Source organism: Mesoplodon bidens, assembly GCF_964165515.1.
Source record: "Mesoplodon bidens genome assembly, chromosome: 11".
Lineage (NCBI taxonomy): Eukaryota > Metazoa > Chordata > Mammalia > Artiodactyla > Ziphiidae > Mesoplodon > Mesoplodon bidens.
Window position 1 is genome coordinate 18,310,401 of NC_138167.1, and position 24,324 is coordinate 18,334,724.

At 36.4% G+C, this 24,324-nt stretch overlaps 1 protein-coding gene across 10 annotated transcripts in view; it reads right to left on the reverse strand.

Annotated features, from left to right (window-relative positions):
• SOX5 (SRY-box transcription factor 5) overlaps positions 1–24,324 on the reverse strand; it is a 1,022,130-nt gene that overhangs the window by 11,642 nt on the left and 986,164 nt on the right. For all 10 annotated transcript variants that reach the window (XM_081248196.1, XM_081248197.1, XM_081248195.1 and 7 more), the window contains 3 exons: positions 21,015–21,160; positions 4,274–4,382; positions 1,516–1,689 (listed from right to left, as the gene is read on the reverse strand). In XM_081248196.1, coding sequence (XP_081104322.1) covers positions 1,516–1,689; positions 4,274–4,382; positions 21,015–21,160 — 429 coding nt within the window. The remainder of the gene's footprint in view (positions 1–1,515; positions 1,690–4,273; positions 4,383–21,014; positions 21,161–24,324) is intronic.

Consider the following 24,324-nt stretch of genomic DNA (forward strand, 5'->3'; position numbering starts at 1 on the left):
TCTAATTTGATAATAACTGATATATTAAAATATGAAATAAGCTTACATCAAGCATTTTATTCTTTTCTAGAGTTTTTCCAAATGAAACAGATATGGTATTTTTTTTTTAATGAAAAATTCATATGGAAGGTAGAATGTTGTCACAAAAAAAAAAATAGATCAGAGATGGTAGAGATGCAAAAAATATGCATTTTCTTTTGATCAGTTTCAGTTTTTTTATATTTGGATATATATTTATACATAAATATTCATACATATTTATGCATAAGTATTCATGTTTTCTATGTACATATAAAGCTTCACATGTTCATATCTTTTGAGATAACCTTCATCTAAAGAGCTCAAAATCATTTAGATGAAAATTGAGACACAAGTTTAAGTAGTTAACGGTTTTTGTTTGTTTTTGTTTCATTACAAATGTACACTGTGGACTGGGAGGCACCCTATTACCATTGTTGAAAATATGGGATCATAAAAACGCATGTACATGTTTAGTAACCACTTTCAGATGATCGGTTCCTTAATGTAAAGAATCAAAAGGCAAACTACATTAGCTACATGTAATTCCAAGTGCACTATGGATTTTAACAGAGCTTTAATAACTTCAACAAATTTTGTTACTTATTTGTCAAAGACAAAATGTGATGATAGAGTTAAGTGTTCTTCTTCTAATTTTTTTATTTAGCTCTTAGAAGTCAGAGAAAATAAAAATTTGCTTAGGTTGTCAAGAACCTGGACACCATGCTCTTGAAGGTAAAGATGATGGTGAGGATGACATTGATGATGATGATGATGTCAAGAGAACAGCACCAAAGAAATGGCATCTTCCCTTCCTTCTTTCTGGGACTTAAATTGGTGTATAATAGGTCTCTTTATAATCAGTACTCTTTCCTTTCAACCATCTTTGCTGTGTGCTTCAGTGTCTATGTATGTTGGGTAAATATGCACTTTTGTCATCTGTTAAGCTGAAAGCTGCAATAGCAGGAAAAGTCCCTTTTTAAATGATACTGAAAATACACGTAAGGATACTAAAAGTAAAAATTAAAAAATGTACACCCAAACGTCTTCTTGTGTCCTGACAATCTAAACTGATTTTCAATTATAGTATTAGAACAGACATCATCTCCACCTCCACCCTCACCCCCATGACATGACGGATTCTGTAGTGTCCACAAAGGAAAAGAACAAGTAAGGTCAATACCAATACTGAGTGGCTTGTGTGAAAAGAGCTTTTTTTCCTAGTCTTAATTCAAATATTTTAAATTTTTGAAGAAGAGGAAATATTACAACAACTAGTGTAGGAACACACATCTAAATCAGAATTTGGGCACAATTTCTTGATAAATGTGGAATGCTTCATGGTCAGAAGAAAAGGCTCCATATGGTGTACCTAATTTTTAGATAAGTAGAAAACATGAGCTACCTGGCTTCCAAACCCAGTCTCTTTCAACAAACGCAGAAAACAAAACTGTACCTGTATTTCATACATCACTTAACCCTTTATACTTTTCTTACCCAGTATCTTGCTGATGTTGGAATTGTGCATGTCAGGAAAGGCTTGAAGGATTTTCCTTCGTTCATCTTTAGCCCACACCATGAAGGCATTCATTGGACGCTTTATGTGGGGTTCATTGCTACCACGCCCCCTGGATTCTCTATAAATTCTTGATTCTGAGACTCCAGCACTTCCTAAAAACAGGGAACATTGCTTCACGTTAGTGTTAAAACTTATGGCAATTCCCTTCCTTGCATTATTGCTTTTCAGTCTATTAAAATATCTGAAAATCAAAAGCACATCTAATAATGGTACTTCTAGTTCTTGAGCCAGATGCTAGTTTATGAAGTTTCTGTGATAAGCCTTGAGGTGTTGAGTGTTGTTATTTGTATTTTTAAGTCCATTTCTAATATATTTTTCCTTTCTTTCAATGGACTATGGACTGTTTCACCATTTACTTTCAAGAGCACACAAGAAACTTGAATATGTGATCTTTGATACAAATTGGAAAGAGGATATAGTTGGGTTAGGTCAACAGGCATGCCGGTACTGTAGAAATATTAGATAGGTCAAAAAGCTCACAAAATTGTGAAACACCAAACTGTTCAGCAGAATGGATGACTACAGGTAAGGATGTGACTCTTCATAGCATACTTTTTCTCTCTCTGAGGCTATATAAAAACACTGCTAAATAAATGTTTAAGGTTAAAATACAATATAGATATCTCCTATAATGTGTTTGGCTTTTCTTTGAAATTATGTGCTAATACATGCATGAAATATGCTGATGCAGCAATGATAGTCTGGTTCCCAAAAGATATTTGAAAATGGTAGGAAAAGAACAAACAAATGGTTACAATCTATGGTTTCTTACGAAGTCTACAGTCACATATTTAAAGTGAAAAAAAAAAGTTCATTTCCCTGAATTTTCCCACTAACATCTAAGTTATCCAAAGAGATCCATTGATAATTACATTCCAAACAGCAAGACTCAGGATGATAAAACAGGACCAAGTGTCACACTGGAACCTTGGGGAGCTTCAGGCACTCCTCTAGGCTTTATCTGACTTTGTAGAATGGCTTCAGCAGATTAAACTGCTTCCAGAGATACTTGAATTTAGGCAAAGAAAATAAGGAGAAGCAAAACATATAACTCTGGCACTATGTTCTCCAGGGTTATCATTACAAAAGATGAAAGAGATATATTCTGTTAGCATGTAAAAGTTTCAAATATTTTGGGGTTTTTCTAGAGCACTGCTCTTCTTTTCTTCCTTCATACTCCTTTTCCTTTCTTAATTTGAAGGAATAGGAATCAACCAAAATTACCCAGACTTGAAGACCTCTATAGCAGCAAACAAAAAACACAGCTTATTTGGAATTTCTCATTATTTCTCTTTCACAATATGCTCTTTGGTCTGATGAAGATTAGAAAATATTTTGCATATAAGCATTACTGAATATAACAAATAACAGCAACAACAATTTTGATGTTTTAATGCTGATTCCCATGGGTATATTTTATCATGCTGATACAACTTAAAATTTATGAAATGTGTTATTACCAGTAATTGTCTTTTTATTGACAAAAATGAGTGCTAATATATGGTGACATCTTCCTAAAATGGGTTTGTAGCTAGCAAATGATCATTTGCACATCTGCTTTTTCTTGTTCTTACACCTTACAGCAACATAAGCAATAAAATGAACATTATGTGACTTCATCAAAGCTAAACAAGCTCTCTGTATGTACTTAGGCCAGGTTTATCTTAGCCAAGCAAAGCAGAAAAGAAGGAAACGTCTGGATACAATAGGCTAGAAAAACACAGACTTTTCTTGGATAGCCAATTCAATAAAATTTGGTCTCGACAGAATTATCTGGTTAAATGCTCAAGTTTGGCTAGTCCCTTAGCTGCTCACTGGTTTGCCCTGGTTCAGTCTTTTCTGTATGCAGGGAGCTTCTGCCACAGTAACAAAGTTGAGGACCATGCTCTTGAAATGCATGTATGTCACCTGACACTGGAGAGAGGTTCCCAGTCGGGGCTCAGTGTAAGAGGAAAAGCACTTCCTTCTTTTTCCCTCTTTGCTGTGCTATTAGAATTAGAGCATCAATTTATTTAGTTGTCCCTGTGGATATTTAGAACGTTCAAAGATGATGCAGACAACAGAAGTCTCAAGGCATGTGACGGAAGCATGAGACTGCACCGCTGGAGCTCTAGTTGGGTTACAGAGGGTAGGCAGGGCACCTGACTGTATGGTAGATAGTATAAGAGGGAAAGGGTCCCAAATGCAAGAAACTATCCTGAAAATGTCCTCTGAGCCATGTATTCTGGTCAGGGTTTGACAAATGAAAACTTCAAAATTAGCTTATAGAAAAACATTTTTGAAAAGTTTGTTTCAGGTGTAAGAAATAGGGAAGTGAGAGACAGGGGAGATGATGATTGAGAGCATTTGCTTTAGAATCATGCCATCTTGAATCCAAGACCTGCCTTTGGCGCTTACAGCCCTGTAGTCTTGGAAAATATGACTCAAAATTCCTAAGGGCTAATCTCTATATCTGTAAGAGTTCTTATCTCACAGGTTGTGCTGGGGAGTAATGAGATGATTTATGCATAGCACTCAGCAGAGCGTTTGGCACGTGGGAACCACTCAGTACATGTGAACTCTTACTGTAATGATCAGGTATGAGGTGGCTGTCTTGTATATTTTTTAGTAGTTTTAATTGGTATTAAACAGACACTTCTGCACACTACTGGAATATAGACGAAAAATTTCACAAACCATCAGAATCTCCACTCATATTGAAATCCATCATGGCATGGCTAAATTTTCCTTCTTCATTCTGTTTAACTGCCAGTTGCTGAGTCAGACTCTCCAGTGTTGTTTTTTCCTTTAAAAAAGAAATTTATAATGAGATCTCAATCTGGAAATTATAATTATTCAAAGACATTTTTTTCCTTGGACTATAGATAACGCATTAGCTTCTGGAAGGGATGAAATGCTGATTTATTCACCTTTGCACATTCAGCACGTTATACTGAGGTAACTGAAGCCAATGATCAGCAGGATGTCTGAAGGGACTCTGATTTGTAGAATCCCCTATACAGTCTTGGCATTTGGGTTTGCTAAGCCTAAAGGATGGATGCTGGGATCCTTGGAGACAACCTTCCCAAATCACAAAATGTGCATAGAAATGTCATGGAAGCAACCTGTTTTACAACATTTGGAATGCCTGCTTTATTTTTAGCCAGACAGGAAAAGTATAGAAGTGGCATGAGGCCCAGAGAAAGTCTTCCAATAGTCAGGTGACCAAATGATTGAAACATAATTCACAGTAGTGCCCTCGGGTTGCCATCTCACTAAATGCCATCTGCATTCCTCATGCAAGGGTAATGAAGACGTTTCAATATTCATTGTTAATTGCTTGTCAAGTCTCTGTACATTCAATGTGAGTGCCTGCTACTTGGACCACGATTTGATTTGGATTGCTAAGCCAAAATATTGAGTTGGAGAATTATCTGAGATACAAATATACCAAAATTAGATCTGCAAAGACATCAAGTCATCTGAAAGCATGCAGTGCATGATCTGAATTCATGGAGAACATGGCATTACAAAGTAAATTATTTTCAAGAAAAATATAATGCTTAATCTACACCACATGAGATTTTAAACTATTTCCAAATTAAGTAATTGGGTGATTTTAAGAACAGAAAAGCATACAATAAAAGGTTTACAACTCTTTCTAGAACTTTCCATCATTGCTCTGAGGATGATGAGGTTCCAAAGCAGCTTTAAGAAAAGCACCTATTGGATTTCATAAGATTTGCTCATGTTTCTTGGTAATTATGCACCTCATTTTCTGAGGAACACAGTCATGAGTTACACAAATGAATCACATACACTGTGGTACAGCTACTGACACAATAAAAATTTCACAGAGGGCTTCCCTGGTGGCACAGTGGTTGACAGTCCGCCTGCCGACGCAGGGGACACGGGTTCATGCCCCAGTCTGGGAAAATCCCACATGCCGTGGAGCGGCTGGGCCCATGAGCCATGGCCGCTAAGCCTGCACGTCTGGAGCACGTCTGTGCTCCGCAATGGGAGAGGCCACAGCGGTGAGAGACCCGCATACCGCAAAAAAAACACAAAAAAGTTCACAGAAAATAATCAACTATTTAAGATAATTGTATTACAGGTAAAGGACCCAACTAACATTCCCAACAAGAGCCAACAGGGTACTGAAATTCTTCATACAGTATATACTTTATCTCTACAAAATCTCTGACAGTATTACAACTATACATACTAGATGAGAAATTCTCTTAATTTAGTGGTCTTGGAATCCATGTCTCTGTTCATCAAAGTCTGATATACAATTTAATAGAAAAAATATTTTAAATTGTCAATCAGTATAAAATACAGTAGAGAACCTGGAAACAAAATAGTTTACACCAACTTTAGTTCTATAAGATTATATAGTACTAAAGTTGAAATAAATTATATATTTAAAAATGTAGAACCTCACCCAATTTTGTTTTGTGTATGAAACTGGTATTTTCATCTGCCTTACATTTTCTACATTTCTTTTGCTGAGAGAGTCTGCTGTATATATTCAGCTGAGCCCATGAGCACCAAGGACACCAGCTTAACAGACTGTCTTTATAGTAAATGTAGCTGTTAAAATAGAAGACAGTTACATTAAAAAAAAAAAACAACACATTCCATCAACATAATCTGAGAGTCCCCGGGTCAATGAAGACTTTACTGTATTATCTTTGGGGAATGTACTGGGCATGGATCACCTCTCAGGTTTTGATTTAAAAGTGTATAGGGCAATAATGCTACATATTTTCTATTTTGAAGTAAAGTCTTTCAAGAAGAAACAGCAAAATGAAGGCAATCGGAGTAGAAAAAATGAAATGTTAAGTGACTCTGAAGATTCTGCATTCAGCTGTATGGATCTTGCACCATCTTACCAAGTAACTAAAATTAGCAAAGGATGAGCTGGAAAGTCACAAGTAGTTTTTACAATAAGTAACCTCTAATCATCTACCTCTAAAGCACAGAGTATAATAAAATGATTCAATTAGCTACCCAAAAGTGGAATTTATGATACTTCTTAAGAGGATGTCAGTAGGAGAGAGTGGAAGTAAACACAGTAAGCTGCACTCCTTTTGTGACCTTTTGCATAGTCATTTAAGCTAATTCTCAGTCATGTGAACAGGGTAAATGAGAAGTGATTGGAGGACCTGAAGAAGGTGTGGTATGCCTTTAATTAAAACACCTTACAGTAGCATGTAAATCAAAATGGTAACACTGCCACAATTTAGAAACTCTTGCTGACAATAAATTCAGAAGACAGAGGAATTGAGGTAAGGGGTATATCATAAAACCCAAATGGTTATATGGTAAATATATGGTATCTATCTATCTATATCTATATATAAAACACAGTGGTTATATAGTAAATAATTAGCTATACAATTCCATATGAATATTGATCCCATTGTAAAATTTCATATTTAGTTCTTATGTATACAGGTAGATATAAATCTATGTGTGAATAAGATTCTAGAAAATATACTGAACTACCAAAAGAATGAGTTGGATTTAAGAATAGTCTTCAAAAGTTTAAATTCAATCTATTCAGGAATATAGGAGGAAAATCAGTCAAATGTTATAAAGCACTAATGCTGGTACACTGGGAAGATTCCATTCATCCTACTACTTCTAATCCCATCTGTTCCTGGCCGTCCCCTTCGCGAACAGTCCAACTATGCACTGTCATGTCTAAAACTCAACCGTTTCTGATTCTGTACCCTGGGTTAAATATTTCCCTTTCCAAAGCCTCTTTTCAAATGTGTGAATATTACTGAAAAAAGGTGATTCTCAAAGTTCTTATAATTAAATTAATCCTTTCTAAATAGAGACCACTGAAACAAAATAAGGGCAGTAAATGTCAGGTAGGGAGGTGGTAAATGGGAAGATGCTGGAAATAAGAAACACCAAAGAAACTGAGTTTATGGAAATAGAAAAATATGTTGATGGGCAGAGGTGATAATTTTTACCAAACTTATACTCTTAGTTCCAACTGGTTCTGATAAAGAGCACATCAGTCAAGAATTTTTACAGAAAAAGACCACCACATGCCGCCAGTCTAAGACCAGTGTTCTTGAACATAAATCCAGTATAGCGCTTATACTTTTCTGCCTTCTCAATACTATCCAAACACTGCCCTGAAACTTATGAATACCGTAAGATTCATTCACCTTTCTCTCTTCTACTTTTTTCCTATTAGAAATAAAACAAACAAACAAACAAACAAAAAACACACTTAAAGAAATTTTGGCCAAAATTCTCAACTGCTCTAAGGAACATCAGAGTACAGGGTGCAAACAGATTAATTACTACAAAGTAGTCAAAATGAAATAGTCCTGAGGATTTACAAATAAGGACCAAACAAGATGACCTGTATGCTTTCTATTGGATAAAAACTAGCTATTGGATAACAACTAGAATTCCTTTGGAAAGATGAGTCCTACCTGGCTAATCAAATCTTATACAACTCTGTAGGTTTACTAAGATCAAGAAGAAACTTAAGGTAAAATTTGTCTTAACTTGAAAATTTTTCTGATCCTATGTTGACTTGAAGAAACATTCAAGTGAATTGTATCTGATCTACAGAAGAAAAGAAAGTTTTAGACAATATAGTTTCTTGGGGTCAAATGAATAACTCTAAAACTCAACATTCAAATAACTATTATTAATGTGTTAATATTCACTTAGGGAATTTGACAGCTGGTTTTGGGCTCTGTGGCTTATCCAATGACTTGCATAATGGAAAACAGCACATGTATTGTTTGCACATGACACCAGACTATGGTGGGAATCAACAAGGAGAGCCAAGAAATATCTAAAGAGATGTGGGTAATTAGCTGATTAGAAGTGGTCAGTAAAGATCAGTGCTTTCTAAGCAAACAACGTTCTGAATGGCAAAAGGCTATAGAGATCAGTGGGAAAAGAACATATTTGAAAATAGAGAAAATATCCCATATAGAAAATAATGGCTTTGGGATCAGGAACATGACATTTTAACCAAACTCTGCCATATATATTAGCTATACTACTTTATACAAATCAATTAACCTCCCTGAGTTTCAGAATCCTAATTTGTAAAATGGTGCTGTAATATATGACAGATTCTCATTAGTTTAAAAAATGAAAAAGATATGCTTTTAATATTAGGGGAAAAGTAAATAGGGGAAATGAAAAAGATAAAGATTCTTCTAAAATATAAGAATTACAGGAATAGTTATTTCAATATGAGTATTAAGTATCCTGCTGTGGTTATGATCCCCTATTGTCTACAGTCAGAGTAGTGGACAAATATGCATTAACAAGGAGAATGTTTGTAACAACTCTAAAATTTGTTGGAATTTTTTCTTTCCTCTTGTGCATCATCCCTGACAATGTATTTAATCTTTTTTATTTTCCATTTGATTCTCAGGCCTCATGGTTTACAGCCCTATAATATAAGTCTAGCACATATTTAAATTGAAAAGTTCTCCTATTCCATTACTTCAACTATATAGAAAACAACTAAAAATTCACTGTGTTTGTAAGGGCTCAAAGGCACATTGTTTGTCGATATTTCATAGAGCAGTCAAAACAAAAATACCACACAAACTGTACTCTAGAGGAAGTAGATATTTCCTTAGTTACCTAAGCCTAAACTGCATGAGTAGATGGTTCCTCTATTACTCCTTGAAATTGGGATTTATACAAGTGACAAGCTTTGCTCACCATCAGACACACATACACAAAGAAAGAGATGGGCTGTGGATCAGCTATCATAATGGACATCCCTGAAATAAAGCTCACAAAGCTATAAAACTCATAAAAAGCACATGCATGAAATGACAGAATAGAGTGTGACTGTCAAATGTTGACTCAGTAACAGTTAAACCCCTTCTGGCTGACCTTTTTTATGATCTCCTTCCATACTAATGACACAGGAAGAAAAAAGAAACAAAAAAGGTTTTTAACCCTCCAATTATGTGACCCTCACAGACCACCAAAGAAGATGAAAGATTATTTATAATGTCATAACGATTTATCAGTTGGAGAATTTTTTCACCAGCTTAAGTAAAACATAAAAAACAATGCATGTTTCTCTTGGTTTCACCCTTGCTTATTGAGATTGCCATTTTCTAAAAAATAAGCATCCACCCACGTAATCTAACTGCACAAATGGGAAAGAAAGCTTTGTTGTAAAAGATTTACAATAAATTATGTACAAATACACACACACATACACACATACATTTCCCTCCAACACCAACAAAAATGCAATCTGAAGAAATCTTTTACTAATTTTATTCTGGTCAAATGTGAATTTCTCAGACACTTTGGTACTCTGAAATCTAGTATCCCTTAGGAATATTTTTCCATTCATTTTCTCCATCAGAGAATCATATGGATATATGAGCTAAGGGGTTGGAAAGGTCCATAAATGTCTTGTGGTTAAGTCAACTACAAAAAAAGCCTTATCTAATCCTGATTTTTTTCCCCTTCTAAATTCAGAGATACCCCTAGTGGAGAAAGTAATAAATTAGAACCCATAATTTTGTTTCCACAATCTAATTTCCTTTTGTGAACTTTGGTAGCCAGCTTAATGAAATGTTTCTTGAAGTATAATTCTTGCTAAATTTCATAGAAACTTAGTTTCATCAGGCAATCTGGTCAAAGTGAACTCTATTGGCAGATCAAGTTTTCTTAAGAAGTATTACGAAGCTGAAGATAGAATTGTTTTGAAGGAAACACAAAGCTTCTATGAATTCAAGTCTTAATCTGGATGAATACATTTCTAAGATAGTAAAATGACTTGTGGATAAAACTGATGAATCCCTATTTATGATTTTTAAAGAACTGATTTTAAAGTGGGAGAAATATTAGGAATTGTACATAAATAACTAATTCTGATTTTTCATGAATAAAGAGAGAATTTGTGGAACAATGACTTGAGTACTTAATGTATGTTCCAGAAAAGACAGAGCTGATTGTTATAGGATTAGTTAAGAGCACTTAGTACAGGATGTGATACAACAAGAAGCTAGTATGGATTCATTAAGCAAAACTATGTTGTAATAGTCTAGTTTCTTTTTCTACAAAAAAATGGAATGCAGACCATGGCCATAAGGTTTTGGACTTAACTCAGCTTTGGGTTATGTTCCTATCAATATCCTTGTTGTCTTCATGGAGAAAAGTGCACAGGACCTTGCAAGAGAGAGTTGAAGAGGAGATCGACAATCTCTGTCTTTAAATATCTTAAGAATCTCCATGTTTAAAAAGAATCAAGACCTGTTATTTGTGAAAACGAGAGGATTCGGCCATATGTAGTAAAGAGACAGAATACTGGCCAATGTTTGTAAGTTATCAAGTGAAAGATAACGAACCACTGAAGGAAGAGTTATATAAAAGAGTTGTCTCTCCATTGAGTGGGCTGTCTTAGGATGCAAAATATTTCACTTCCCTAGAGGTTTTCAAGTATTGGCCATATGACTACCTGCCTGGCAATTCAACATCAGATGATATGTTGAATTAAAGGCCCTTTACATTTTCTTTCAATTCTATGTTCCACTTGACTGGAATTGCTCAAACAAAACAAAAATATTTTGACAAACGTATACAGCTATACATGTTTCTCTATCCATGATGATAGTTTCCTCAGAAGCTGTTAATTATGTTTCAAAATGTAAAGGTACTCCATTTATAATTGAGAATACTATAATCATTTTCTTAAATTCAAGGAAGATATTTCAAATTATGAAACAAAACCCAAAAAATATGATTATTGAAATACATTTTGTGAAGGGGCTGTCCAATAATACTCAGATTTACAGATTCTAAGTGCATTGTGAAACACGCAGTTATATGTCCAAATTCAACATGACTGCCGTGGAGAGGAAGAAGTCATTGAGTGTGTGGGGTAATGAACCGAAGAGCCACTCAAAGGAATCCATAGGAAAGAAATCATTCACAAAGAGGGTACACATGAATAATATCATGGTAAAATATTGCTCCTTGCTTACTTGTCCCAGGGGTGCTTTTGGTCTGTATATGTGGAAGAGGGAAGGCAGGAGAGGAAAAAACTAAGACCTGAGTTTTCAAGTGTCTGTATATGTGTTCAGCATTCAGCCAAAGTCTAAAAAAATGACTTTATTTCAAACCAGGGCAAATACACATACTGTGCACACCAAGTCAAATCAGAAGGCTTAATGTGAGAAAAATAGGAGGCCAACAAAGTAAAATAATAGAATTCACAACCTACACAGGGTGTCTGGTAGGTGGGAGGGCTGCACAGATGTAAACACAAAACTGGAATGTTGTCTGATGATAACTGTTCTATAAACAATGGGTCACTCAGTTAGTGAGCTACAGAAACGTATAGACCTTTTCTCTTTAATTTTTCCTTTTCATAGAATAAAAGCTGTAAACTGTACATATTCTTATAAATGCAGTCTCAGTAGCCAGTAGTTACCTCAGTTAAATAAATATAATTGGACTGTTTTAAAGAGAAATGGTTTGGTTCCAAAATGCTGGGTCTGACAAATAGAAAGAGGCACAGCAGGGTTATAGTTCACTTTTCAATTATCCATGGTAGTTTTAGGGGAATAATTTTAGAGTAGAATAGATATATAAAATCTCATTCTAATGAACAGCTAAAACTTCACATGTTTTATGAGAGCTGCTATGAGAAGTAAAATAAATAAGATGGAACATATTCTTTCTGTTTCCCGGCTCATTCTCTAATGAAGGGGGCTGGTGCGTGGTGAAGAAAGGAAGACCTAGAAAGGGAGCAGAAACAGGAAAAACAAAGAATTGGAAGAAAGATACACAAATGACGGAGATGTTGATTGATTACAGGATTTTTGTGTGTGTGTGATGAATCCTCAAAAATGTACTAAATAATACACATGGCCAACGCTGGGGTACAATCGAATCAAACAGGCACTGAGTTACTTTCTTGAACATCTTCAGCATGGTCCATTAGAAAAGAGACTGAAATTTGAACAAGAGGACCTAGGTTTAAAAACTGATCTACCACTCGAATTCCTATAATAATATCATATCTCAAGGTTTTTATTTTTAAAACAAAGACTGAAATTTGAACAAGAGGACCTAGGTTTAAAAACTGATCTACCACTTGAGTTCCTATAATAATGTCATATCTCAAGGTTTTTATTTTTAAAACAAAGATATGAATACTTTTCTTCTTATAATACTGTACAGAACTGAAATTTGATGGGAAAGCAGTTTGAAAAAGGTAAGATACAAACTAGATATCAATAGCTATTATTACTCCTATTTTTACTCCTATACTCATAAACAAGTGTTTCTCATTTGTAAAAGAGGAAAGGTATAAGTGGAAAGACTCAATGAGGCCCTTTGAAATAAATGTTAAATTCAGAATATTTTCCTCATAATTTAAAATCCATATTGTTAAAGTCACTTGCAATAAATGACAATAGAGAATACAATATATCTACTAAGTATGAGGATAATTGAAAAACAAATGGCTCTTTGATTAGTTCAGTGCCTTAATGTTTAAGTGTCTTGAAGACAGCTATTTGATCTTGGGGATGAGGAAGGGAGTGAGGGAGAAGTGAAGGAAAGATCATTCTTAGTAGACCAGGTTTTCAAAAATAACACTTCTGGTCCAACAACAAAAGTGATTCTTATTTTACTTACAGAAAATTTGAAAATATCAGGAATGTGGGGACATGTAAATTTCCAACCCCATCACCTTGGCAAAATGATTGTTTATTCTTCTTCTAGTCTTTTATCTATGTACCATGGAAATGTATTTTAAAAATATCTAGATCATTCTCCATACGGTGTTTTCAAACTCGTTTTTTTTCAGGAATACTATTGTGAGCCTATCCTCATATCTTTAAATGAACAGACAATTTCAATCATCAGAGAGGCCTGTGGGTGTCTATCTGAAAGCCCAATTTGGCATGCCCTGTGTGTCTCATTTTATTGGACCATCCTGCACTAACCCCTCTACCAGAATGATGTAAAGAACACAAGACTCTCTGTTTGAAAACATGCACAGCTTTTCTAGGCTTGAAAATTAAACCATAAAAAGTTTACTGGAAAAAAAAAAACCCTTTAAAAAGCTCCTTAAAAACTCACACCATAATTGCTCCCCACCAAGCGTGGGCACTTGCTAGCTGCAAGTAGTGGCACTGTGACAAATGTAGCAAAACTGAAAGCAGGCTATACTAAGAGAAAGAAAAAGTCTTCCACTGGCCATCTGTGAAAATAAGGCATGTGGCCATTAAATGCAGAGGCTGTAAATATACACAAACTCCATGAAGCAAATGGCAAAAAAGGACTAAACTTCAAGCTCAAACAAATCAAAATGTTTAATGCATAGTTACCACTGCTGGACGAAAACAGCTCTGATCTTTGCAGTCTGCAAACTCGGCATGTATTTCAATTAAATACCCCCAAAAAGAAAAGAAAGAAAAAGAAAGAAATGAAAAGACACAGAAGAAAACCATCTGGAACAAAAGGCTATAGACAGCCTATACTCAATTTCTAGAAACAAACAGCCCCTTTAACTTGCACCAGCCTGTCGAGAATGTCGATTGGAATTATTGAAAGGCTGACATATAGAGTGATGGATGGGTGATGACATAATACCTATTTGCCTTTTTGTCATGGTCTTTGAAAACTGGCTGCTCAGGGCTGATAATATTCACTAAGGGGTTTTCCTCTCCCCTCCTGTCCCATAAGAAGTGTTCCCTAGCTAAGACACTCAGTATTAAGAAGGTTTTATGAATGAAAAACAAAAGAAAAGAAAACCTGAGGATCAAATGCTAACTTGCACATAAAAATCTAGTCTAGATTTTCTAATAATCCGCTGTCTAGAAAGCAGTTCTCTATCCATTTTACATACATATTTAGAGTAGAGAGACTCCAATAATAAAAAGGCAAATATTCAACTTCAGATTGTATCTTTTAATTAAAGTCACCAAATAAATAATTACATTAGAGATAAAAAATAATATCTACTCATTTTTATAAAGAGAAAATATTAACCATTTGTGTTATTTTAATTTGTTCCCAGGTAAATTCTAACCAGAAGATTTAAAAGTTTGGGGACATTTTTGTTTGACAAACACTCACACACACACACACACACACCCCAAGAAAAAGCTCCTGTTTTGTCCCACTGTTGCAATGATCTATCTCATTTCCTCCTGAACGATTTACCTAACATAACTTCCTCCTTCATGGAGTTTTTCCTCTTACCACTGAACTGTCTAGCTCTAATCTGACTTCTCTAATTCATTTTAACTAAAGGCAACAACTACAAAAGCCACCCATAAATCATGAATTAATTGGAGTACCCGCCACTGAATACAAAGGCATGAGTTCCTTCATATTCACTTTTTCAAAGCAAACCTGTAGTTTACAATTCCTCACATGCCTTCTCCTTATCTAAGAGAAGGAGCATATGTTAGATAATGCTGAAGTAGATACACTGTGTCAGTTTCTGAAGAGTTAACACTGCTGGCCCCATCCATCAGCTGGCCAGTGAAGCATCAGGGAAGAATGAGGGATGTAAAGTTATTACAGGGCTGCCATCCGATACACTCACTGCCATTTGTAACTAATGCTGGGACTGACACACTTTTTTTCATTATTAAACATCCACATTAAGTCAACATTGGTCACTGTCATTTCATGTTTGGCACTCTGTTAAAGGGAAAGAAAAGGGTTGACAATGGCAGAAAAGAGGAGGTTGTCATGGAAGAGTTTTCAAGTGCCAGAGTAATAAAATTAGCCTTTGTTTACAAGTCCATCTATACTGTATGTGGTACTTCTTATGAATATGACCGACACCAAAAAGAGAAACTGGTTTCATTACTGAGTAAATCATTATTTAAAATATACATATTATTCACCAAATTTTCATCTTATTCTATGGAAGTCTGCAAAGAATTTTCACTGAACCTCAGAAGGAAAAGTAAGACATTTTCCTAGCTATTCTTATTTGCAGGTATTGATGAATGCATAGCGTGTGCAGGTGTTTAGATTTCAGGTACACTGCAGGCAATTAATGTTTGATGAATAAATTCTCTACCTTAAGAAATACATGCACATATTTGTATGTTTATTTTTGTGAGTGACATCTTTTTTATATATAAGAAGTAATACAGAAGTTGGCCTTAATATGTAGAAAGTATGTGGATGAACATACATTCATTGATTTAACCTGGCAGCAAACAATGTTTTCTTGTACACATTCTTGAATGTAATTTAATTCTTTCTGAAACACAGACAAGGTATAAGGCCCTGAACATGCAACAGAGAAGAGCAAAAGTAGTTAGGTAGATGACATCAAATGTAATCAAAACAAACCAGCTTTATGATGAAAATATTTGAGAGCTTTGGTATCATTTTTATAATGTAGCCATGGCTGACAATGGCCTTTTCCTACCCGGTAGCCCTTCTGGTCTTTCTTTTTGTCCCTGCCAATATAATCTTTGGTCTTAAGATATCCCTTAAATGTGAGGGTGATCTGGCTGCGACCTCTGTCACCCCATTGATCACCAGGGTTGATTAGCTGATCTGGTTGGCTCAACAGGTGTCTCCTTTCCTGCCCCATGGATCCATGTACATCCCTCCTGGAGCTGTAAGCTCAGTGGAAGAGGATGGCCTTCCCCAGTAGGGGAGGGCCCTTTTTCGGTCGAGGGTATATGAGAAGCTGTTCTCCCCTGCTAGACCCTCCAGACAAGCTCTCAAGGTCCATTCCCAGAAGAAAGTAGGCTAGTCAAGCTTCCAAGACTTGAGACACATCCAAATGAGGTGCTGCAGGTAGCGGTCTGCCTTTCTTAAAAAAAAAAGATAATCCTTTGATCTCAAGAAGGATAGGATAAGGTCTCTAATTCAGTCCCAGAAAATAATTTGTGATCCATTTAAAGTGGTCTCTCTTCCTTGACCAGTAATTGTCATGAAGATGTGCAAATGACCCAGTTCTACCCAAAGGAGATGTTTATGGAAGTCGGCTTGAGGGGTGCAGTGAAATATGACTATGTGAGTGAAGACCGAACTTCAGCGAAGAGAAAATAACTTCTTTCTGAGTCTGCTGCCTTCATGGCATAGTTGTAGGTGCAGCAACTTTTTGTGGCTCTAAGGGAACAACCCAGATAATCAAGTGATTCCAACCCTGACATCACTGAACTAATGAGCTAAGGCCACCAACCTCCTACTCCTGAACTTCATTGTAGGCTAAAAGCTAATCAGTATTTGTTGAAGCTACTGTATTTAGATATCCTGATACATGTCATGACAAACATTTCTAACAGGTATTACAGCATGAGCATTACCTTTCTAGGACAACTACATTGGGTAGTGAGGGAAGTGATCTGGGAAACTTCTGGTCTGTTCCTCATTGCAGTGCACTGCGTCTCTGGGTTGTTCCCTTAGAGTCACAAAATGTTGCTGCACCTACAACTATGCCATGAAGGCAGCAGACTCAGAAAGAAGTTATTTTCTCTTCGCTGAAGTTCGGTCTTCACTCACATAGTCATATTTCACTGCACCCCTCAAGCCGACTTCCATAAACATCTCCTTTGGGTTTATTATTAGTGTTGCCTGGTAGGATCAGGACAAAAACTGAGGTTTTTATGATTTCCTATCAGGTAATCTTATAAGGTCAGAACCTGAGTATGTAGCTGGTCAAAACCGTGCCATTTGCCATGTGGGCGTTAAAGACGCAAAGTAGGTAGTTTTTACAAAACAAATGTATGTATGAGGGTCTTCTTCTGATTCTTCCCACCTGAGAAGCTTACTTATTCACCTATAACACTAATCTGTAACAGAGCTGAGTGGTAAAAGATAACATTATTTGAATATACAATCAGGCTATAATTAACCAGAGATGACAATTATAAATAACACTGCGTCCCAGAGTTTCCAAGAAACCTGACATACGCAGTTCTTCGGTATGTTGAAACACTTCCAAGAAAAGTAAAGAAATGAAAAATCTTTTAGAAGTCTTCAATTAAAATGTGTTTCAGTACAAATGACTTTCATTATGTGTTTTGGTACATACGACTGGAAAACATTTGTCCCTATCTTCACACCTCTAATTGTTTTCACTGCCCAATTACAGCTTTTCAGAATTAAGACATTCTAGTTGAGACAAGCATGTTGGTCATTTGAAATGTGAAGAAAAGTTAATGTGTATAAGGCTTGTGTACTCAAGAAAACAGATCTCTGCTACAGGTTTCCAATTATCTGGATCTTGGGTCCTGCTATCTCCTTTTAGACTGACGGAAGGCATCTGGCTGAATTACTTTTCCTTCCCCCTTTCCTTTCTCCCAGCTCCTTTCTGTCTTTTTCTCTCCTTCATCTTCCCCACTTCTTACATTTATTTCACATACTTTTAGGGTCTAGGAAGTTGGGAGCATTGTTTAAAGAGAGAAAAATTGTCGTCCTTTTGGGAGCGATAGTGCAAATTATGAGGAATTTATACATACTGTGTTCTGTCTTTCGTTAGGGACTGTGAAGCAAAATTTCAAACCAACTACTGATCTAATTACGCTTTGGCCATGGATAAAGTTGGGCGATTATAAAAATCTATTAAAACGGTAAGTATTAAAAAAAGATGAGGCAATATATCTAGTGATGCTGCTTTATGTGGAAAAACAAGCAGCTACCTTTGTCGAGTCAGGTATATAACTGATCTGACATGCTCAGTAGTATGGGGTCTTAATTCAGTTCCTATAGGAATTCACACACACAAATATGCCATGATTAACAAACTCATAATTTGATCTAAACTGTAAGCTCTATAAAGGCAGAGGACATATTTTCTTGTTCAATACAGTGCCTCAAGTACACAGCACCGTCCCTAATACACAGGGGTGCTAATGTTGAATAATGACTAATTAAAAGATTTAAATTGACATTATTTCATTCCCATGAGTTGCAAGACATAGACTGATCATTAATTTGGTAGAAATGCCGGCTAAGCTATTTCAACAGGAAAAGGCAACCACAGTAATTCCTGCTTCTAAGAAAGATTCAATCTCAAGTGTCAAGGGTAACACAGGGATGAACTAATTCGAATTCTCCTGCTGAAAAGGTTTACTTACGCATTACAAGAGTTTGCCAGACTATGACAATAATGGATTTTTACATTTTTATATTCTACAATTACAATGATACAATTTCATTTTTTAAGATTTTCACTTAAAATCCCATAAAAAGATAAGACTATAGTTGAAGATGTAACTCAACTGCATTGAAAGGGCATGGTGAAGAGATTTGGGGGCACAAACTTCTTGAGAATGGAGACATCTTAATTGGCCAACAGATTCTGGCAGGTATTACTTCAGAAATAGATTTTTTTAAAAAACAGTTACTCTAATTCTACAAAAGAGAAAGGAAAATTGAAAGGAGTAGTTTTCAACAGAGGCAACTCTCACTCGTGCAACTCAAATAGGAGGTGCTAGTCAGAGAAATAAAATGAAGTCTGATTGTGGAGGTGGAACAAGAAGTGGAAATAAGGTCCCTAACAATGGACAACTATGGAATAAAATGAATGCAGATGGTTCCACTCCTATTACTTAATCAAAAGGCTGAGCAGAGTCACTGGAGCCTGCATGAAGTCATGTGTTAGAACAACAGCTGATCTGTATTAGAGAAGATTAACTCACAGTGCCATGGTGGAGGGACCAGGATTATTTTATGTACTCCCATTGCCTTACAAGCCGTCAGCACAATTATTGCCCTCCGATGTGAATGACTGATCTGTAACCACAGCTAAACAGCATGCTGCTTAGGGGCCTAGGAGCTTCATGAAGATGAATTTCCATACCATCAAAGTGCTTTTAATGGGCTCCCTGATCCAACCACAAGGCCTGTTTTGTAAGTATATAGAACTCAGGATGAAGGCTTCCTGTCCAAAAGGATTTGGTCGGTTGTCACTTGACAATTCCCAGCCAGCACAGGGGAGGAGAGGGGGGGAGATAGGTAGAGTTGTCTCTGCTTTGGAGGATTAAAAAAAAAAAAAAAAGGGTACAGATGCTTGCTGAATGCAACCGACTGATGTATCCACAGCTGAATTCAATGCGCTTAACAAATAATGGCAATTTAGCTATGCTTGCGAGGAATAGCTTGAGTCACTTTGCATTAGCATCTGGCTGAGTGTTAAACTCATTTCTACATGGGGAGCAGAGAAAAGGAATTTCTGTTCAAGCGTCCTTTCAAGAATGTTTAAATATTTGAATATAAATTCCTCTATGCTTGCTATCATTCCTTCTTAGAGCTGTCACTTTGCTTTTCCCCTTCCCTTCTGGTGCTTAGCTAGAAAATGTTTGTGCCCTTCGAGCTGCACCAGTGTTGCTCTTCTTATGTTGTGAGACTGCAAGGGATGTACACTTGACCATGCTTTGCTCTCCCTTCCAGGAACAGAACAGAATTGAAATCATTTCTCCATCCTTTTGCCCCATGTTTGGACCACAGGAAAAGTACACAAGGTCACAAGGTCACACCTTCACTATGCAAATTGCCAGCTTCTTAGAGATTATATGTAAAATTCCATATAAAACCTGGGAAACCAGAAAGCTATCCAAATTAGCAATCTGTTCGTTCCGGATACTGTTTGACTCATAACCTTCCCATGATGATTAACTTTCAAGTTATTACTACGTAGCTGATCATTTTTTTCTCGTATCTACTATATCTATTTAGCTACAGGATTTTGAGAAAAGGGGATTCAGTAACTTTAAAATTTCCATTAAAAATACCAAATATGACCAAAAGAAGTATATCCCTCCAAGCATTCTACAATAACATAATATTTTTCGAATAAAATACAATGTAGCTTAGACAAAATGTTTGAAATTATTATAGCTCAGATAAATCCAGAGGTTTCACTGGACTTAAGCATAATAATAGGTATAATAATAATGTCCACATTTTAAGCAGCAAACTTTGTTTTATGAGCAAGTCAAAATTTCCAATTGTGCAGGCACCTAAAACTTGACAGTGCTTTGCACTGGAAACATTATGACAAGCTCAGGATCTTAGATGCTGAGACTACAAGCGTGGGTATCATCCAAGCTTATGCTGATTAAAGAAGATTCGGCATTTTCAAATCCAGCTCACCCCCAAATACGAGTTGAGCATCTCTGTAAAGCAAAACTTTCACTGAGACTCAGGTATTTCAAATGCCACTTCATGTTAATACAAAGTGATGGCAGAAACGGGGATATTAATTGTCAGTGAGATTCAGGTGGATAGCAGAGAATTCTAATGCTTTTCATTTCCAGATGGTTTTGATTAGGGTGGGCATGAAGAGTTCTGCACTGATGGAAGGAAAAAGGGGGGGAGAACCATCATTCCAAGGATGGGGAGAAGAGAAAAAGATAAAGAAGAAAAACAGTCAGGCAATTTAAGTATTTTTGGAAAGTCAGTTATTTTAGGAACTAACCTTTTCTGCTCGGCAGTTATTGAGACCTAGACTATTCACGACAGCCACCTTCCCATCAAGCACCTGTTGTTCCCGCCGAAGCTGCTCCTTCATCTGCCGGGCTTCTTGGATTGCCTTGGTGACAGCATCATGGTCATTTAAATAACCTGAAGACGTGACAGAACGAAGGATACGTTTTGTACAAGTGCATGGCTAGGTTAACCTTTCACCATAAAAATCACTGCTTTTTTTGGGAATGGCTAGTGTCTGGCATGTACTAATTTCTCAATGGAATCAGTCTAAAATGAATGAATGAATAATTGACGATGACTGATTCACACAGTTACATCAACATGGTACCAAACCTTTGTTATCAAAATGTAATATTTAAGTGAAATACAGCTGTTCCCACATGTTTGAAAAGAAGTTTAAAATATAATGTTTAGATAAACTTTTTTAGTTATCTGAAGATTTTGTAGGGCAAGAATACAACCTCTCTTTGGTTTTCTTCCTATAAGGATCATTTGAATGTTACCATAGGATACAGGTATTGATAATTATTACTATTAATTACTGAAACTCTCATAGTATTAGAAAGGCCAATGTAGAGTTTGAGTATGGCACTATTAGGTTTGTTACATATAGAAGGAACAAATCATTGTTAACTCACTGAAAGAAGAGCATTTCCCCCCTGCATCCAACCATGGTGAAATAAACCACAGTTGGCAATGCCTTGTTACAGATACAAACTTGCAATAGTTTAGAGGCTAAATTTCAAGCACAGGATGTAACCAAGCACCTGTAATTGCTGAATAATAAATTGTGGCTACTGGGTAACTATAATCACACTTAATTCACACCCTTAATAGGATGGTCAAGTGACCAACTTGTGCCGCAACTCCACAATCCAGAGTTAGGTGGGAAAAAAAAAAAAAAAAGCGGAAATATTTCTTTTAAAGAATAACAGGTGTAAGGAGAAAGGCTAATTTTAACTCTGGTCATTTATTTATTTGATGCACATTATGCTGATAATCTGCATGATTTTAGGGTAGGAGAGCGATGGGAAGGGATTGTTTTGCAAATATTGAAAGGAAAGCTAATATATCATCTTTCACTCTCCCTATCTTTTAACTAGGGCATAAAATGGCATAAACTGAATCTATAATATGAAATTGCCCAGAAAAGGGACTTGTTTGTGACATGAGGCTAAATCTAACCAGATCCATTGGTGAATTGTGACAGATGGAGGGACTGTGAGACAGAAGGCAGGCACTAATCACACATAAAATGACCGGCTTGCCTCAACATGTTCCATGGATTCCAGCAAACTTTACACCCTAATCCATTTTTAGAACAAAAAACATCTGGGCCATAAATCCTCTAATCTGCCAAAACACGCTATTAAATCCCATGATTTGTTGAAAAACACTAAGATTAAAGAAAGGAAATATAAAGTGGCTAACTGCCGTGTTAGGAAAGTGTTATTAATACTCTTTCTTTGTCTCAATTATGAATGTTCTGGTACTAAAGAGCCTTGTCTAATCATGTCAGATTACATGACCTCATCATATTGCTAGACTCTTCTATCTGATCTGCCAATTGCCAAAAAACCTAGAATACTTTCTTGCTGCTTAAACATTTCTATTGAAGAAGCTGATGTCAGATTAGCGCAGTGCTTCAGAGCTGGAAGGCTTCTCAATGATCCGTGTCCTTCCCCCCTTACTATGCACAGACTGATCATCCTCCTCTGATCTCCTTAAGGCAGAAAGAGAAGTTCCAGGGTCGGCGATGGAAAGGGGAGCCTTCAGAGCTACTACATATTTTGCTTTTCTGAGCTAAGTTCATTGGAATGTATTCAAAAGAACAAAACAACCTTGCTCATTATACATACAATATGAACCATAAACAACTATTTAGATCTAGGTCAGCCCTTTAGGGTTAATATGTACTTAAAATTATGGTCGTTTTTACCCTTATATTATCCTCAACATCTGGACTTGGTTCTCCTGCACAACCTTCTTAATATATTATTCTTCAACTCATTCTGTTCACGAACACTACCACTCTGGAAAGAAATGCAGCTCTTAAATGACGGGGATGGTCTTGGTATGTGTTCGTTTAGTAAAAGATCTTAAGAGGATCAGCCTGCTTTTCCTATCCTCTAACCCCTGTTTATGTACAACCTGGTTCCATGTGTTTTTGTAGTCTATTTAGCTTCTCCAGAGCACAAATACATTTGAAATGATTTGGCACATGACACTGAATAAAAGTATGAATTCTTTATGCTTTTTAGGCACTGCCAAGATAACACTGTGTAGGAAAAATCATTAATATAGATGCAGAAAGGATGCATCTATTACTACGAGCATGAATAACTGACAGACATACATATGTTCTGTAATGGCTATTTCCAATGTGAGATGTGTGTTTGTGTGCAGGTGGATATAGGTGCTCACTTTAAAAGAAACATTCTTGCTTTCAGAGACTTGAATTTTAGTTAAAATGCTATATGAAATTCTAACATTGGATCTGCTGTGTTAAATCATAAAGCCGTTTACATATCACAGAGTTGAATCATAACAGGATTGTTTGCTGGTTCTTTACATTTTGTTCTCATCACAGTCACCAACTTCCCAGTTATGCTGATTCCCTCTCTCAGTAAATGGCCTCACCTCCAATTCTGGAAAGACCAATATGGCTGAACTCTCACCTTCCTGCCCCACCCTGACTCCTACCCCAGGCTAGCTTCAACTCGATCTCCACGTATGCCCACTGCCACCTCCTGTTTCAATGAAAATGGCACCGCTACTTTCATTCAAGGCAAATCCCCCAAACTCATGCTCTAGATTGCTATACCTCTCTACTGGTTATTCTCTTTCACGTTTACATCATCCACTTGAACTTCTCTACTATCGTTACCACCTCAACTTGTAAGTACTTAAGATTCTCCTCCTGAAACAAGCAAATAAAGTCTCTTAACTTTGTGTTGCCCTCTCGTTCCAATCCTGTTTCTTTACCTTCCAAGCCAAGCTTCTCGAAGATTCGTATCACACTCTCCCATTCCTTCCTCACTCTCCCATTCCTGCTACAGTCTTGTTTCCACTCCCCTTGTTCTTTCAAATGCCAAACCCAAGGGACACTCCAGTCCTGGCAGAAACAGCACTGACAATCCCTTTGTTACTGACACTCCTTCCTTCCGTGTTTCTCATCATAGCACTGGATCCTCCTCTCTGACTTCTCCATCTTCATATCCTTGCCTGGGATCTTACTTCATTTGCTCCTTAGATTTGGTCCAAGGTTTCCATCACCAGAAAATAATTTGTGCTTTGGA